Genomic DNA, 18,926 nt, shown 5'->3' with positions numbered 1-18,926 from the left:
GACGCCCGAAGGCGCGCGACGCCATGTTGTGGGACAAGCGTATATCTATCTATGCACATTTTGTCCCATAACATGGCGTCGCGCACCTTCGCGCACCTTCGCGCGTCAATTATCGATCGCGTCTGCAAGCGGTCTATTTCGGACCATGAAATACTGATTCACTAGTACATTGTATATTGTGCATGCCTAGTGAGGAATGTGAACGTTCAATCAATGAAACGTTAAAAGGCACTGGATTTCATGGGAGTCCAAATTTCATGCGACACTGGAAACGTGCTTAATACCAGCCAGCCATGTCTTTATCATCCGGTTAAGACCGGCCAGGTGACGGGCTCTCGATAAATAGCAATTGCAAAACTGTCTTAGGTAATTATGAATAATAACTAACTATGGGAACTAACTGATGAGGCGCAGATACGTGGCATAAAAGGGTCCAAGGGATGAATTTTCTTAGGTACATAGTTTGTCCAACTTTCTACTCATCGTAAATGTGTGAAAACTATTTCACATCCCTTTTTGGTTAATTTGATTAAAAAGCTGAACCTCTTTAAACATTTAACATTTTACATGTTTTTTTTCCGGACAATTACTTGCCGTGTTGTCTATTGTCATTTCAGGGAGACACTTTCAGTTTAAGGGTTTTCTGTTCAAATTGAACCAAAAATGTGCTCATCGCAAAAATTTGTGAGAAACATTTGCTCAGTGGCTTTTACTGCCATGTACTGGCACAACAAAAGAATCGTCAAAACAAGACTATAAACGACAATTACTATCAAAAACTGTTGCATTTTTTTATGCTGAAGAAATAGATGTGACATATTGAGGTTTCTGCCTGAAATGACATCGCACTTTTGCTCATGACTAAGGAAACTCGCATTGGAATCAAAACCAAAAGTGCACCTAAAAACTCTTGAAAGTAAGGTTTAAATGGAGACAATGTGGTCCATCTTAAATGATTGTATTTAATATGAAAACAAATACACTGCATAGGCCTTAACGAAAAGTATTTACAAAATGACATTCGCTTTAACATCAAAACCAAAAGGGCACCAAAAATACCCTTGAAAATTGCAAAACAATACTTCAAAATGAGGTTAAAATTAACACAAAGGTGCATTTGCAACGGTTGCATTTAACAATAAGAAAATGATGTTAAAATTAACAAGGTGCATTTGCAATGATTATATTTAATCAGAAAAATACATTGCATTTGATACATTTATTTAAAAAAAAATTGCATTTGTTGTTTAAAGAACAACAAATTTACACCATGAAAAACAGCAATGCAATAAGATGCAGCAAGTTGGAAAACAAGCCAACACACAATTTGGGCGATTCACAGAGAGTTTCACGGAGAGTTCATTTTCCCAGTGCATTGTGGGAGATGGTCGACAACTTCGCAGCGCGGGACGTTTGAAATTGTTAGTTTTTTTCCGGCCAGTATAGTTTCGTAAGCGTATGCTTCGAGTATATGTTTGCCCTTTTCTTTTCTTGTTATCAAATATGGTGTTTTTGTAAGGCGGCAGAATGTACGCTTTGCTCCAATAGGTTGTTTACTGACACTCGTTCAATTGGGACATGTTTTGTACTGTCGACCGAGGCTTGAAAAATTGACTCTCCATGGTAAACTCTTGGTGGCTCACTGCATTTTGAATCGCTCGAATTACATAAAACAAATTGTCGCTAGTGTTAACCTTTTGTTTAATCAGAAAAAAAATTCTAGTTCAGAAAGGGTTTTCCATAGGTCCGATGAATGAAAGGTGTTTCAGCAGTACGATGTGCACCCTTCATGTTTGTATAGACCACGTACTACCCATACAGTAACGGCAAACAGCCAGATGAGTTTATATCCTGATCCCTGCATGTGTTTGGAATAATATTGAAGAGGAAAAATATCTGAGAGCACTTTTACTATACTTTCAGCCATGTCCACTTTGGCGTGGATCGTTTCAATAGACCCGAGACCTAATGACGCAATGGCTTTGTTCACATATGCGCTTTCCTATGGGAGCGAAGTTGGGACGCCAGACGAAGTAGGGACCGTTTACCACATGGGAAAGCGCACATTTAAACAAAGGGTGACGTCATTAGGTCTCAGACCTATTTCATGAGTTAGGAATGTGATCGTGAACAGACGAGTTAGAAATAAATCCATGGGTAATAGGAATAACAAAAACAAAACATTTATTATATCCTGCCATAACCAAACCGAACATTTTGGCCAAAGCAGGTTGGACAGAAAATTACAACATGAGACACTGCATTACAATAAGTATAACAACTAGAAAACATAATTCATTGTAAATACAATTATTATATACAATTACAAACAGGCATAATGTAGTTTTCACCTTTCTGTTGGCATAGGGAATTTCGTTTGCATCTCACAAAAGCATGTTTTCGCACAGATGTGTATCCTTTAATGCCTGTTTCGCCTGCCTCGGCCAGAAAAGGGGTTCACCCAACGTCTCCGGTTTCTCACCGGTGTTCATTCTTTCATGTCTATTTAGATCGCCTTTGCGAATTAAGACTTAAACACACGTGTCGCAGATTGTGCATCATTTCATCTCTGCTTAGATGATATTGATTTGAAAAGACTTTACCACCACAAAAGGACAAGCCAATGGTTTCTCAATCGTGTGCATTTTTCTTTCATGTTTTTTCAGATTGCCTCCGACATTAAAGCCTTTACCACAGGTCTCACAAATAAATGGTTTATCCCCGGTGTGTATCCGTTCATGTACTTTTAGAGCACATTTACCAGAAAAGGCTTTACTACAGGTCTGACAAACGAATGGTTTCTCATTGGTGTGGGTTCTTTCATGTCTCTGTAAATGACCTTTTACAAAAAAGGCTTTACCACAGGTCTCACAAACAAATGGTTTCTCACCGGTGTGCCTTCTTTCATGTACTTTTAGATTACATTTCTCGGAAAAGGCTTTACCACATGTCTCGCAAACAAATGGTTTCTCATTGCTGTGTATTCTTTTATGTGCATGTAGATTACCTTGATTAGAAAAGGCTTTACCACAGGACCCACAAATAAATGGCTTCTCACCGGTGTGCAACCTGATATGTGTAATTAGACTATGTCGCGCAGAAAAGTTCGCGCCACAGGTCTCACATACAAAGGGTTTCTCACCGGTGTGCGTCCTTCCATGCACTTTCAAATAACCGCTCTCTGAAAATGCCTTACCGCAGGTCTCACAAACAAATGGTTTATCGCCCGTGTGCGTTCTTTCATGTACTTTCAGATGCCATGATTGAGAAAATGCCTTATCGCAGGTCACACAGACAAATGGTTTATCACCGGTATGCATTCTTTCATGTACGTTCAGAACGCATAGTTGAGAAAAGGCTTTACCACAGGTCTTACAAATAAATGGTCTATTACCAGAGTGTATCCTTTCATGCCTACGTAGATTACTTGCGTTAGAAAATGCTTTACTACATGTCTCGCAAACAAATGGCTTCTCACCGGTGTGCATCCGTTCATGTACGTTTTGATTAGATTGCTCAGAAAAGGCTTTACCACAGGTCTGACAAACAAATGGTTTCTCATTTTTGTGAATTTTTTCATGTCTGTTTAGATTGCTTGCGATAGAAAAGGCTTTACCACAGGTCTCACAAATAAATGGCTTCTCGCCGTTGTGCGTCATTTCATGTTTGTTTCGACTCCATCGTTCATAAAAGGCTTTACCACAGCTTGCACAAACAAATGGTTTTTCTCCAGTATGCACTTTTGCATGTACCCGAAGTTTACTTTTGCTAGGATAGGCTTTTCCACAGGTTTCACAAATAAACGTCTTGTCGTGAATCTTTTCATGTCTGTTTCGAAGGCATCGATTAAAAAAGGCTTTACCGCAGCTTGAACAAACAAATGGTTTGTCTCCAGTATGCACCCTTGCATGTGCCCGAAGTTTACATTTTTTAGGAAAGGCTTTACCACATGTCTTACAAATGAATCGCTTCTCACTGGTTTGCGTCCGTTCATGCCTGGTTCGACTACCTCCACCTGAAAATGCTTTACCACAGATTTCACCCAAGAATGGTTTTTCTCCACTATGTACCTTTTCATGTGCCTGTAGTTTACCTTCACAAGATAAGGCCTTACCGCAGGTCTTACAAACAAATGGTTTTACTTCACCACTGTCAACCCTCTTGTTCATGGTTGGACTCCGTTGTTCAGAAGGGCTGAGGTACAGTACATGTATTTATAACAGTCTTAGTAACATGTACATGCAGTGTGTTGTGAAAGTGTAGATTTCGTCGCTCAGTGGGCTTACGATTAAGTCTCATAAGAAAACAGTTTCTCACTTATAATGGACCCTCTGGTGACAGTTTAGCTTCAAGCTTGATAAGGAGAATTTGTTACAAAGACCACTTGCGTCTCCACGTTTCTACAGCTCTTATTTTGATGACTGAAAATTACATCTACTTTTTGTTGCAGAGAAAAACAAATGTTTTTTATTGCGTCTTCAAGTTCTGATGGCTGACCATTACATCAAGCATTACAACCATCAATCTAATGTTTGCAGCATGCCGAGGATCCTGAAAACATCATCACATCGGCCGGATATGTTGAGCTTCCTCACGTCTCTCAGTGATTCGATCTGATTCACGGGATGCCACAGCGGGAGTCAATATTGTCGCTGATGCCAAAGAGCAGATGAACTCTCTAAGTTCAGGAAAAATGTTAAAACACAATTAAAAAAAAACTACAGAATGTTGACGAAACTGAACAATCACAAGGCTGTTCCCAATTTGTTGCGTTGATTGTCTTTTAGACGGTACAAAATGATTGAATGATATATCAAAAATTGTCTCTCTTTCAAATTGATATCATAATCATAAATAATTGAATTCCGGTAACACCGGAAGTAAGGGTCATATGATCTTGATATTTAAGCAAGCACACCTTTACTAAGGGAATGAACGTGTGTTTGGGAGGTATTAAATACTCTGTATAAGACCGGTAGGAGTCTGGATATGTTATAATTACCAAAGACGAAGCTGAGGGTAATTATCAGCACTCGAGACTCCAACCGGTCTTAAACAGAATGTTTAATACCGACCAAGCACATTTTTATTCCCATTCATAAATACCTTTTCGGTTAAAAAATCAATTCTTTTCCGTCCAAAAATCAAAACAGTCAAAAAATGATCTAGACGTAACCAACCATTTTGTTCAACAATTTTACTCTTATGTTTTATGAAACCCCCCTCGGACTATAATATGGAATGTCCCTCTATAACTCCTTACCTTATGATATGCAGATTTGTGTGCGCGTCGCGTGTATTGCGCAAAACGCAGCTGGGCTTGTGTCGTGTAAATTTCGGACTATGAAATACTTATACGCTGGTTGTATTGCGCATGCGCACAGAGACGGTAAAAGGCACCGGGTTTCATGGTAGTCAAAATTTCATGCGACACTGGTAAAGTGTTTAAGAGCAGCCAGCTCATGTCAAGTAGCCTGTCAGGTCTATGAAATGTAAGATAAAATTAGACAAAACGCGTAATAGCAATGTCCAATACACATGTTCACACTCCACAGTGCAGTATGCAAATACATGTATTAAGTATAAACAGGTTCATAGTGTACTTAACAACGCACATTAATGGTCTTAAGATCTTATAGCGCCGAAGGCGCAAGATGGGGGAACTCCATAGAAATTGCGAAATCGTCATGGACGCCATTCAGGTAAGCACACCATTGTGCAAACCATTGTTTGCACAATGGTTTGCTTCGAGTAAGCAAACCATGGTGCAAACAAATGGTTTGCACAATGGTTTGCTTGCTCGAATGGCGTCCATGACGATTTCCCAATTTCTATGGAGTTCCCCATCTTGCGCCTTCGGCGCTATAAGATCTTTGGAATTGACCAATATACGAACAGCATTGCCCAGAATGCATTATGTACATAAAAATTTACATGTACCTACATGTATATTAAGTATGTAATGTGCCTTGCCAACATAGGACACGGCGCATATGCACGCCGATACAACGCAACATTGAACACAGCATCCATACACGGTCTAGTGCACACGCCATAATGCACATTACAATGAACGAGAAGCGACATTGTACAGTAACCACATGTGGTCGCCATTGCGTAATATTATGCGTGACCCCGTAGGCCTACATGTATATACGTGGCCATAGTTGCAAACTTAGGTGCGAAAAATTAGTGCATCCCTTAACCACACAAGTCCACAAATCCTGTGCCGATTGACCCAATCAAGGTTATCTACATATATTGATGAACCAGTTCAACATATTGAGACAATAAAACAGTATCGAGAAGCAACTGTAAAAAAGACTCATTCTGAGAGCAAAAGTCTCACCTGCGACAGCCGAAGGGTATGCACGGCGCGAGAGGGCGCAAAGATGCCTGGGTAATAATGACTATGAGTGCGTTCGATTACTTCCCCCAGCTTAGGCTGCATCCGAATCAACCGTCTAGAGCTAGCTAGGTCTAGGTCCAAGCCCATCGAAAATACGCGGAACGCGCTGACAATAGACGTAGCCGTAGCTCTGGAAACCCGTTTCGGACACGGCCTTACTCGCGCCCGCTCCTCGTGTGATGACAGACATGCGCAGTGGAGTAAATAAACGAACAGTTTCGGGTAAAGTTTCGTGCAAGAGCTGGAAAGTTGAACTTTGACCAGTGACTGCATCCATTCTTTTCTGTTGGTCATTGTCATCTCAGGAGATATCAAAGGCGGGGCGTAATTTTTTTTCCTAGGAGGGTTAGGGGCAATTTCATGAATAATTCAGTTTTTCCTTTGAATCATTGCAAGACTTAGGTTCTCGTTCTATTTTCCCCTTAATTTAAAATTATCTCAGTAATAAATTTGGAGAAGAAAAATAGCTGATGAAAATGAGCAGCGACGACGTGAATTCGAACCAGGGATCGATCTTTGTATCCATAGCTCATCTCGCTATCCACTAGGCTACTGTGTGGTAGCTCGACGACAACCGTTCTTTAAAATGCTTTAATGTATTGTAACTAGTTGAGTAACTAACAACAATGCTGTTGATGTCATTGTCCGTTCTCATGGATAAACATGAATTATTCATGACATTGCCCCTAACCCTCCTAGGAATAAAAATTACGCAGGCGGGGGTGTGCTAGCTATCAAAAGTCTAGCGTGTTTATAGGGTATATAGGGACTAGGGAGTACCCCTTTGTCGTGCTGGGTATAAATGTGTGAACCCTCCAGCGTTTCCTCAGATAATTTCAATCGGAATGGGTTTTCCCCACTTGTCTATGGTGAATGTAAGGTTTCTCCCCAGTCATGTTTATGTCTATAATTCTACCCAGTTTTACCACAACTCTACAAAAAAAATAGACTGTTACCAGTCTGTGACCTTTACAAATGTACATGCTTTGGACGTCCCTGAGAAGAAGCTTCTAGATCTCGCCAAAGGGTCTTTAAGCTCAGCGCACACCTTCCGGATTTTACCGGTTTCAGGAATCACCCATCACCGGGACGGTACGTCTTTAATTTAACCGCACGCCCGATTCCGTCCTTTAATCGGTCACATGCTAATCAGTCACATGATTATATCAGTCACATAACAACATGTAACTTTCTTCGTGAATCTGATTGGTCTACATAAATATTGCGTCCGGTGAAAATCGGATACCAAAATATTAAACATGTTTGATTTCATCTGCTCGCCCAGTCAGATCGGTCCGAATTTTCAACGCAAACCTCTGTACGATGTACCGATGATCTAGTGAACCAGCAAAATCGAAAAGGTGTAGAAAAGGGTAGAAAAGGGTAGAAAAGGCTTTCCCGCAGATTTCACATACAAATGTTGTTGTTGTTTTTTTTTTACAGTATGCATCCTTTATCATGTGTTTTAACTTGACACCGCCGGGGAAAAGGGTTTACCACGGGTCTCACAAATGTTTTTTTCTCCAGTATGTACCCTTTTGTGTACTATAGTTCACTTTTTCTAGGAACAGCTTTACCACAGGTCTCACAAACAAATAGCTTCTCATCACCGCCATTGTCGCTGTCTAACTGTCGATTGAGGGCGCTACGGATCGACCGTACGGGCGCAACCCTGCAAATAAATTCCTATAGACACTATATAGTGTTAAATGCCCATACTTCAAAAGTCTTTTAAAATACTCAAAATTCTCATAGGTATTCAAGCTGAACAGAAAAATGATGATCAACATGTCATCTTTCGTTTTCTTTCCATTTTTGGAGGGTTGACCATTGACTTTACGAGATATTCTCACCCATAGAGACGACCCCTATTTCCCCAAGGCGCAAAAACGATCCCTCCACAACATGGCAAAATAGCGCCACTTTCTAACCCATATTTCTTCCATTCCCCAATTTTGTGGCTCCCAAAACTCTTTTGAGGGTATAACTTTTATTAATGAGCTTGGCGGACGGATTTTTGGCCTACTTACAGGCGTGCACCCTTTAATAGCAGGCAACGTTCAAATCTTGACACAAAAACACATTCAAAAGCAGGATATCTCCAAAGTCATTATTTTGACCAAAAAATTAAAAAAATATTATCCGAGGTCAAACTTTGGCCCGCATATAGTTACTTTGTTTGCACCTGCTAGCTGTAGAGCGCCCCAACGACAATTTAATGAGTTTTAGTTACTTTGAAGTTCAAAATGCCCCCCCCCCCCTTTCAACTCGCAATTGCTGTAATCGGCTGATTGCCTACGACTCCCTTACGATTTGGGAGCATCTGTTACGGAACAGCCCTTGTTGATACCTTTAAAATACAAGCATTTAATTGCAACCCTGCAATAAAATTCCCCCTAGACACTAGTGCTAAATGTGCGCGCATACTTCAGAATTCTTTTCAGAACTTTCACAGATATTCAAGCTGCATGCACAAAAAAATGATGATCGATGTGTCATCTTTCATCTTCTTTCCATTTTTTGGTGGGTTGACCATGGACTTTTCGTGATATTCTCACCTAAAGAAGACGACCCGTATTTCCCTAGAACGGAAAAGTAGCCATCTTGAAAAACGATATCCCCACATAACATGGCAAAATAGCGCCACTTTCGAACCAATAACATCCAAAATGCTCGGAATTGGAAGCCCCTAGTCCGGGTCAGAGTTTCATTACCATATCTCTTCAATTCCCCAATTTTATGGCTCTCAAAAATCTGTAATATAATAAAAGAATGTGTGGTAATATAGTATTTTTTGAGGGTATAACTTTTATTCATGAGCTCGGTGGTCGGATTTTTGGCCAGCTTACAGGCGTGCACCCTTAGGGAACACCATCTCGGCCCAATTTATGCCCAATTACCGGACGCTACGTACGTATCGTTCAACATTGCACTAACTGAATGAGGAAAGTCGGGGAAACATCGAAGTGCGCCACGTTAGGGAACCGAGGGGGTATATAGTTACGGCCGGCCGGGCGGCCAAGTTCACTCGTATCCCCGCCCTGAAAACAGCAGGGCGCTTGGATGGGATCGATCGGAAGGGATGATGAGCTGCACAGAATCTTGTGAAGAATTGGGGATGGCATTCTGGGTAACTCATCATGACCTATATACATAAAGAATGCGCGGCATTTCTAAGGAATGTTTTATATGTACAAAATTAATGTAATAAAGTTGCTACATAACAATTCGTGGCATTGTTTATGAATTTGTTTGAATTGAGGAAAAATTAATGTGTGGTAATGTGATAGCCGCGTGGTATTTGCTACGAACTTTAGGCAGATAGGACAAGGGGTTTCCATACACCCGTCACTAGACATCACCCCTGCCTCTGGCCCTGTTTCATTTTATGAGTATCGGGGCCAAAGACTGGTCGAGGGTACAATTGCATTATGAAATTCACTATTATTTTGCATTGTGTCTTTCAACAAAATGGGAAATTCTTATTTCCATTGACAATCACGACCAAGTGGGTTATTGTACAATTTCACGCAAGACGGCCAAAGCAAAAAAGCATTTTGTCCGTGAACTTCGGTCGAACTCTGCAGTAACCGTTCTCCAGTAGCCAGTAACCTTACGTGAAACAATTACCGACTTGGCACCCCAAAAAAGCACCACTAGCAATAGCAGCGGCAAAAGAATTCAGCGGAAAAAATACGCTCGTTTTTCACTTGTAACTTTCCTGCAGTGCTCTATGACATCAATGACAAGTATGCACAATTTGGTTATGTTTCTGTCAGGTGTCTGTATTTTGGGATCCACCTAACCTTGAACTTCTGCTAAGACAATTGTTACTGTACACCTTCCCGTCTGATGACGTCATGCATGAGAAATTCGGTCACAAATAAAATGTCCATATCCTTCAAGTGTTGGCTTTACTAGTCATAATTACGCTTTCACAAGACTATGTTAAAAAGTAAATTACGGAGTAAACATCACACAAATTTAATATGTACTACCAGAATTGATTTACAATACTGCATTACCCTGCCACTTTCCAAAAGTTCAATAATAACTAATTTCTTAATACAACTCATTTTTAATAAATCTAATAAAGCCAACCAAATGTTTTTCTACATCAGAAACCATGTGTTTTCAATAAAAGATGTTTCTAAATCTTGCTTTGGCGCATGTTGTAGGCCTGTAGCATAATTTTGGTAAAACAATACATCCAATAGTTGCTTCAGTTGCATTAATAGCAGTACGAAAAGTTCGTAACGGCTAATTTGCGACAAACTGAACAAACATTAAACATTGTTATACCACGGTAATAGATCGTGATGTTTATTTGGTCGACAACCAAGCACGTGATGTGCCACAAACACGCAGGGAACACCCTGTGGTACATGAGTGATGTACCCCAAGGGGTATATTACCTTGACCGTCCCAACTCTTGAAAGTGTTGTTTCCATCGCCTTTTATAATAGAAATTGCCCGGGTATTGAGCTTCAGACAGCGCGCACAGGCGCGTACACACACGTTTGTTTTACATACGCTATGTGGACATTCCTTTGTTTTCGTCTAGTTAAAAAAAAAAACTCGGTACCAAATATAACTTTACTTAAACTGTGAAAACTCTTTCAACCCCCAATTCTTTTTTGTATTTTTTTTTGATTTCCTGGAATGTTTCTCTTCATTCTGCAACTGATAACCCTAACCCCAAAATGCCTCCAAATCCGTTTTCCAGAGAGGGCGAAACGTTATGTGGACACGCTTATTAGTCCACATAACATAGAGGGGCCTCGTAGCCGAGCGGTTAGAGCGTGGCGCTACGGAGTGGAAGGTTGGCGGTTCGAATCCCATTCGAACCAAAAACTGGAAAACTCTTTCTGACGACCCAACAGTAAAATGGGTACCCGATTCGTTCAGGGAAGGTAAGACGGCGAGAGGAGAGGACTGGGCCCCGCCACTCATATGCCGCGCCCAAGACACGATGGACCTCTAACATCCCACTGCCCCTACGGCCAGTAATGGCTATGTGATCTTTACCTTTACCTATCAGAAAAGGCTTTACCACAGGTCTCACAAACAAATGGTTACCGCAGGTCTCACAAACAAGCAGTTTTTCACTGCTGTGCATCCTTTAATGTCTATTTAGAACACATTGGTTGCAGAAGGCTTTACCACAGGTCACACAAACAAGCAGTTTTTCACTGGTGTGCCTCCTTTCATGTCTATTTAGATGACCTTGGTTGGAGAAGGCTTCACCACAGGTCTCACAAACAAGCAGTTTTTCTACAGGTGTGCGTCCTTTACCTTGGTTGGAGAAGCCTTTTCCACAGCTCTTACACAAAAATGTTTTTTTTCACCGGTGTGCATTCCTCGGTGTCTATTTAGATGTGCTTTGTCAGAAAAGGCTCTATCACAGGTCTCACAATCAAATGGCTTCTCACCGGTGTGTATTCTATTATGTCTCTTTAGAACACCTTTATCAGAAAAGGCTTTACCACAGGTCTGGCAAACAAATGGTTTCTCACCGGTGTGCATTCTTTCATGTCTATTTAGATGAGCTTTCTTAGAAAAGGCTTTACCACAGGTCCCACAAACAAATGGTTTCTCACCGGTGTGTATTCTTTTATGTCTTTTTAGATCATATTTATCAGGAAAGGCTTTACCACAGGTCTCGCAAACAAATGGTTTGTCATTAGTGTGAATTCGTTCATGTCTATTCAGGTGACCTTGGTTGGGGAAGGATTTACCACAGGTCTCGCAAACAAATGGTTTCTCATTAGTGTGAATTCGTTCATGTCTATTTAGATGACCTAGGTGGATGAAGGCTTTACCACAGGTCTCACAAAAAAATAGTTTTTCAACGGTGTGCATCCTTTTATGTCTGCTTGGATGATTTTGGGTAGGAAAGGTTTCACCAAAATTCTCGCAAACAAATGGTTTATCGCAAGTACGCATTTGCTCGTGTTTGTTTCGACTTCCGCAGTCAGAAAAGGCTTTACCACCGGTCTCGTAAACAAATGATTTCTCACCGGTGTGCATTCTTTCATGTCTATTTAGATGAACTTTGTTAGAAAAGGCTTTACCACAGGTCTCACAAACAAATAGCTTCTCACCAGTGTGTATTCTTTTATGTCTTTTTAGATAACTTTTCTCAGAAAAGGCTTTACCACAGGTCACGCAAACAAATGGTTTCTCATTAGTGTGAATTCGCTCATGTCTTTTCAGATGATCTTGGTAGGAGAAGGCTTTACCACTGGTCTCACAAACAAATAAATTTCACCGGTGTGTATCCTTTCATGTCTATTTAGAAGACCTTGCTTGAAAAAAGCTTTACCACAGGTCTCACAAACAAACAGTTTTTCCACCGGTGTGCATCCTTTTATGTCTGCTTAAACGATTTTGGATAGGAGAGGCTTAACCACAATCCTCGCAAACAAATGGTTAATCACAAGTATGCATTTTTTTCCATCATTGTTTCGACTACCAGTCAGAATAAGCTTTACCACAGGTCTCGTAAACAAATGGTTTCTCACCATTGTAGACCACATGTAGTACACATGTACAAGTAGGCAGTCTGTTGCGGTAGGTGTAGATTTCGACACTCAGAAAAAGTGTTTACCACAGTTATCACAAGAACAGTTGCTCACCAGTGTGGACCCTCTGGAGACAATTTAGCTTCAAGCTTGATGAGAAGAATTTGTTGCACAGAATGTTTTTACTTGCGTCTCCACGTTCCTGAAACTGTTATGACTGACATTTACATCAAGTATGATAACCATCTATCTTGTTTGCGGCACACTCAAAATTATGAAAGCATCATCACACTGGATATGTTGATCTTCCTCAGGTTCCTCAGTGATTGGATCTGATTCACGAGATGCCACAATGGATGTCAATTTGTGGTCGTCGTTGTCAAAAAGCAGATGGACACCCTAAGTTCAGAAAATAAAATAAAAATGAACTGGTGCTAATGCTTTGTTGGGTAATACCCAACATGACGTGTTTGGGCCACAATTTGATTAACACGAGAGAGATGAAGAAATTCAGAACTTTTTGGTTTTCTTTACTTAAAACCCTAACCCCTAGTACTTCCTCAGGACTACCCTGCTAAATCCAACAGAGTCCAACCGGAGTGTCCTGCTCAACCCACTGTGCCTCATTTTCAGTTGTCTGCTGAATCCAACGGAGTCCAACATGGCGTTATAATGCAGTTCAGTTGCCTGCTGAATCCAACATTTGGCATGAGGAATGTTCACAAGAGGTTTACTGCTCAATCCAACAGGCTCCATCGGGTATGTGACAGAGTTGGATCCTGTTGGATTCAGCAGGGTTAGGGTATCAAGTGTAGTCTTTTTGGGCTCGCACAAAGATTTTACTGTATCTTATCAAGGTTGGCGAATTATTTTTAAATAAAAAAATTCAGATTTGTTTATTTATTTAAATTAGAATTTTCCTCTTGAAATAATTTTTTATTTAAATCAGATTTGTTTGATTATTTAACTTTCCAAAAATTGATATGTGTAAACTCTCCCCATGCACCCTTACAGTTTTTCACTAATCACTATTAAGAAGTTACAGGTTCCTATAATACCCATCATCCACAAAACTTGATAAATTGATAAATAATTTTTGAAAAGGATTGTGTTGAATAAGTGATTTACAAAATCATTTGATTTCATCAACAAGTAGTCTACCTCATCGAGTCAATGGTACATTACAACTGAATATACTTTAAAGGCGGATCGCTTGCTTGATTGATACAGCTGAGATACATTGTATGGATATGAATGAAAAATGCGATTTATGGTATGTGTACATGGTATTCAAACAAATATGAGTACAGTTCACCATGGATATGTTCATGTCATAAAGACGCTCAGACTAATTTCATAACCAGCAGCACTGATCCTTGTGTAACCTATAATGTTTGATTGATGGTCCTTCATACAAGGGGGAGAACAGAAATCAGGCCTTGCACCTTTAAAAGTACAGTTGAACACCTTTATAACAAGGTCCTTTGGACTTGACGAATTACCTTGTTATTACAGGTACATGAACCTTGCATTAATAGTAATGGAAAACAAAGAAAAACAAAGACTTGGACCTAAAATTGTGTAAAACCTGTTCTGTTGTAAAAACAGATTGTGGTTTGGGATCGGAATCATTTGCCTGATGGCTGTCAGTCACCATGTCAAGACCTCAGATTAATGCTCAAGAGCAAATGATTCCAATCCCAAACCACATCAGCCCTTTTTTTCACAACATGAAGGATTTTACACAGCATCCAAAAATGTTGTTGTGGGCAATTGACCATTGTTCAGTGAGGCATGAGGAAACATGTTATGAAATAACACTCATGGGGGTTAAGGCTATGGATTAGGAGTACTGGTATCTGCATGAATACACATTTTCAAAATTTACTTTGTGGTTTTGTTGTTACATGTATTTCAAAAGCCTTTGGTTATTTATGTGGAAATGTTTTTGGGGAGCATACTCTATAGTGAAGCACTTGTGGCCAAAAATATAAAGGTGTACCAAGTTAGGGGCTGCGCCACATGGTGGCCCACTCCCATAGACATTTAATAAAACCTAGACACAAAATAAGCTCTCCTGTCGGTTAGCAAAATGCAGCGCGTATAGAATAACCATCTTTACTTAAGAAATTATGGAAGCCAGAACACCAAGAGATGTGATGAAGTGGTGTGATTAAGTGGCCCTATTTTGGCCTGTATCTCCAAATGAAAGTTCCTGACAAACGACTTATTCAGCTTGATCGCATCACAAACATGGGCGTCACCAGGATTTTTTCTAGGGGGGGGGCAAAACATATTTTTGCCCCAATAAATGCCTGTATTTCTCAACACATTCTAAATTTATCGGTTTTAGAGGTGGGCAGGGACATTTAGCCCCCCCCCCCCATTAAATTTACACAGTTATGACTTCGCCCCTTTTTCTTTTCTTTTTTTTCTTTTTTTTTCTTCCTTTTGGTTTGCTTTTCCGGGCCTTTTGCTTTTTTGGTTGCTTTTTTTTGCTTTTTTGGTTGCTTTTGCCTGCCTTTATTGCGACGTCACATAAAAAACAACAACAATTGGTTTCGGGGTTTTTTTTTGGGGGGGGCCATGGCCCCCTTTGCCCCCCCCCCCCCCCCCCCCCCCCCCCCCCCCCCCCCCCGGATCCGCCCTTGGGGATGTGCGACGTAGGGGATGGTTCGCAACACGTGAGGGATGGCCCACGCCACGTTAGGGGTGGTCTGTGCCACGATAGGGGTGGCCCCCACCATATTATCAGGCATGGTTTGCGCCACGTTAGAGGTGGCCTGTGCAGGGTGGTCCGCGCCTGGGGTTGCCCGCTCCATGAAGCCAAATATAGAATTATGTCTTAATCACGTTAATTGAGGAATCATCATTTGGATGGATTGAATAATTTATGTTACCTTATTTCAGTCAACTTGATCAATTCAGAATCAGCTGATTCCACACAGGATCAGGACAGGACTCCGTTGTCCGCAGTTCACCACCTGGAGAATGCATTGAGAACATTTAAATGAAACTATCTGATTCAATCCACATGCTACAAAATGCTTTACCCATTTATTAAATACAAACTTGCAATGACAACATTGATCACAACTCAATTATAGAATCCTCCATATGTACCGTACAATGTCACCGTGACGGTGACATTACCAGAAAGCTCCAGAGCAATAACTGTGCCAATGTGAGCAAAGATGATCCCTCAATTATTATGAGTAGGACATTCAACAGCAGTCGGGTCAGTGGACTTTACTCGTGGTAGAGTGTATGCAGAATGTACCGCTGACCCGATGGCTGTTCGATGTCCTACACTGACACAGCATTAAAGGGAATATACAACATTTGCAAACATCGAAAAATAAAACTACCAAGTTTTTACGAAATACCTTACTAGGATGTTGGTAAATGACAGTCTAAAGCATCCTGTAAAATTATAGCACCTGGTGTGAAGTCATTTTCAAGAAAATGGTATTTTTGTATACATTTCCAACGGTGGTCGGCCGACCACCGTTGGAAAAACCTAACTATTTTTCAACTACTGCTCCAACTTAACACTTTTTTCAGTCCAAATTTTGTTTGCTATTGGTTACATGTTCATGAACGGGTGCAGGCCAGCTAGACTGGTTCGCTTACCATACAATTTTACGGCATCTATAAATTGATCCATTTTATCTTTAGTGGAGTCAAGGAACCAGACTACTTGAACATTTTTGGTTTTTTTTGTTTTTTCCAGCATTTTCGAACACAAAACTTCAAACATGTCAGTGTAACAATATTTGATCTATTATACTAACCCCTCAAATAGTTCATTTCTGAAAATTACAGCAAGAGCCAATGATGTACATTCCCTTTAATGATCAAGGCGTTCTTTGATTGGCTGACCACAAAACAGCCATGACTGTATAGCACAGCTCAGAAAGGTTTTTCTGAAGAATCAGTTTTTCGACATCGCGTACGTTGAGCACACACTTGACGCAAACTGAGCTGCATGGAGTAATTAAATCTGGTTTCCTGACCCAAACTAGAATCCCATTCCTTTAACATACCGGTACACACACGAAGGATATCACACCAACATTTTGATTTTTTTTCCCGCACATGATGCGATCATAACTACAGCCGCATCATATGCGTACAGCTCGTTTGCATCGAGAGTGCTAAACGTTCGCGATGTTGAAAACTGATGGTGGTGAGTGAAAACTCAGATTTTCCACCAAAATATTGTCCCATGACCCAAATGTCAACTGTTTCAAAACATTTGAAGAGTTATGGATCAACCAGGGCAACTTTTTGGGAGGATTTGTGTTTCGGAAAATGGAATGGACAGAATGTTGCAACCTGACGGCTGACACTGCCGGTTTTTTTTCATATATCATCTCAATGAAGGTTAGTCATTGCAAAAATGACGATAAGAGTTAAGACATGAATCTGGGACTTGACTGAAAAAATTCCAATTTTGTTAAAGGGAAAATACAACATTTGCAAACATCAAAAAATAAAACTACCAAATCATTTTGAAATACCCTGCTAGACTGTTAGTGAATGACAGTGTAAAGCATCCTGTAAAATCATGGCACCTGATATACTGTCATTTTCAAGAAAAGTGCTATTTTTGTATCAATTTCCAACGCTGATCGGCCGATCAGCGTTGGAAAAAGCTGTTTTTTTTCTCCAAATACTGGCCCCAATTGATCATCGCACTTGTTTGCAATCGATTACACACCTATGAACGGGTACAAGCCAGCTAGACTGGTTCCCTGACCTTACAATTCCCCAATGTATGTAAACTGCTCTGTTTCTTCTTATATGGAGTCAGGGAACCAGACTACAGGAAAATGATTGTTTTTCTTGGTTTTTATAGCATTTTCGAACCCAAAACCTCTAAAAAGTCAGTGTAACTATATTTGCTATATATTTCCAACCCCCCAATTCCATCCATTTCTGAAAATTACAGCAAAAGCAAATGATGTATATTCCCTTTAAGAAATACTTTTCTTATTCTTGAATCTCCATAGACCATAGACTTTGTACGCAATCGCCTAAATAGCATCACGTTGCAACATTCTTTCCAATAGAATTCCAAAGGTATTTCGTCTAGGCCTATGAGTGCATTTCCAAAAGCCGTAGCGTACTGCATGACCCCCGAAAAATCACAATGCTTCAACACGAGAGACGTGCCTATGTTTAACTATTACGATTCACCTAGTATTAGTATTACTATTAGTATTACTAGTATTACTAAGGTTAGCCCCATAAATGTGGCCTATTTACTGGACTGCCTCCGTAAACATAGGCCACACATCCACATGTACAAAAAACGTGTCGACTTAGCCAAATTTTGATTTTCACATTTAGGCTTACTTTGTAGATTTTTTTTGCTTTAGAAGCATTTTCACCCTCTATATAGGCTAATCAGAAAGTGCTGCCTTTTTCAGATGTTCATTTTTCGTGAAATTTCCAGATACATTTGCACACGTTTGCGTATCAAAATTTCAACATGAAATTTCACAAAAATTAAACATCTGAAAAAGGCAGCACTTTCTGATTAGCCTATATAGAGGGTGAGAATGCTTCTAAAGCAAAAAAAATCTACAAAGTAAGCCTAAATGTGAAAATCAAAATTTGGCAAAGTCGACACGTTTTTTGTACATGTGGATGTGTGGCCTATGTTTACGGAGGCAGTCCAGTAAATAGGCCACATTTATGGGGCTATACTATTACTAAGGCTAGCCGAGGCAGGAAATTGACAATTTTGTTTCGACTTCCAAACTCTCTCGTCACGAAATGTTCAGCCCCAGTCTATCTGTGCATATTTTTGATATGGTTAGGCACCTATAGGGCGGGTTCAAATCTTTGACATGTCAAACAAAAAGGTGAAATTACCAGAATTTCGCTCACCAAATCACAGGACTAAAGCCAGCCAGCGGACCGTCGGCATGGTCTGTCATCGTCGTCTAGCTGTCGATTGAGGGCGCTAGCGTTAAATGTAAGGT

The 18,926-nt window shown here is 40.3% G+C and overlaps 2 protein-coding genes across 5 annotated transcripts in view; both read right to left on the bottom strand.

Moving 5' to 3' along the window:
- Positions 1–6,597, bottom strand: part of LOC119720735 (branched-chain-amino-acid aminotransferase-like protein 1) — a 16,661-nt gene extending 10,064 nt beyond the window's left edge. Inside the window, exon 1 of the mRNA XM_038190563.1 lies at positions 6,350–6,597. The gene's annotated coding sequence lies outside the window, so the exon portion shown is untranslated. The remainder of the gene's footprint in view (positions 1–6,349) is intronic.
- Positions 918–18,926, bottom strand: LOC119720734 (zinc finger protein OZF-like). Of its 4 annotated transcripts, none has more exons than XM_038190559.1 (4): positions 18,817–18,926; positions 15,834–15,917; positions 13,048–13,332; positions 918–4,678 (listed from the first exon to the last, which is right to left on the bottom strand). In XM_038190559.1, the coding sequence occupies exon 4, from the start codon at positions 4,167–4,169 to the stop codon at positions 2,574–2,576; it is 1,596 nt and encodes a 531-aa protein (XP_038046487.1). In that variant the 5' UTR covers positions 4,170–4,678; positions 13,048–13,332; positions 15,834–15,917; positions 18,817–18,926; the 3' UTR covers positions 918–2,573. The 4 variants fall into 4 exon arrangements, with proteins under 4 accessions (XP_038046487.1, XP_038046488.1, XP_038046489.1 ...); XM_038190560.1 differs by having other exon boundaries at positions 18,832–18,919; XM_038190561.1 differs by lacking the exon at positions 13,048–13,332.

Source organism: Patiria miniata, unplaced genomic scaffold, assembly GCF_015706575.1.
Source record: "Patiria miniata isolate m_02_andy unplaced genomic scaffold, ASM1570657v1 HiC_scaffold_9, whole genome shotgun sequence".
In the NCBI taxonomy this organism is placed as follows: domain Eukaryota; kingdom Metazoa; phylum Echinodermata; class Asteroidea; order Valvatida; family Asterinidae; genus Patiria; species Patiria miniata.
The sequence above is the reverse complement of the archived record's forward strand: the minus strand, read 5'-3'. Positions and strand labels throughout refer to the sequence as shown.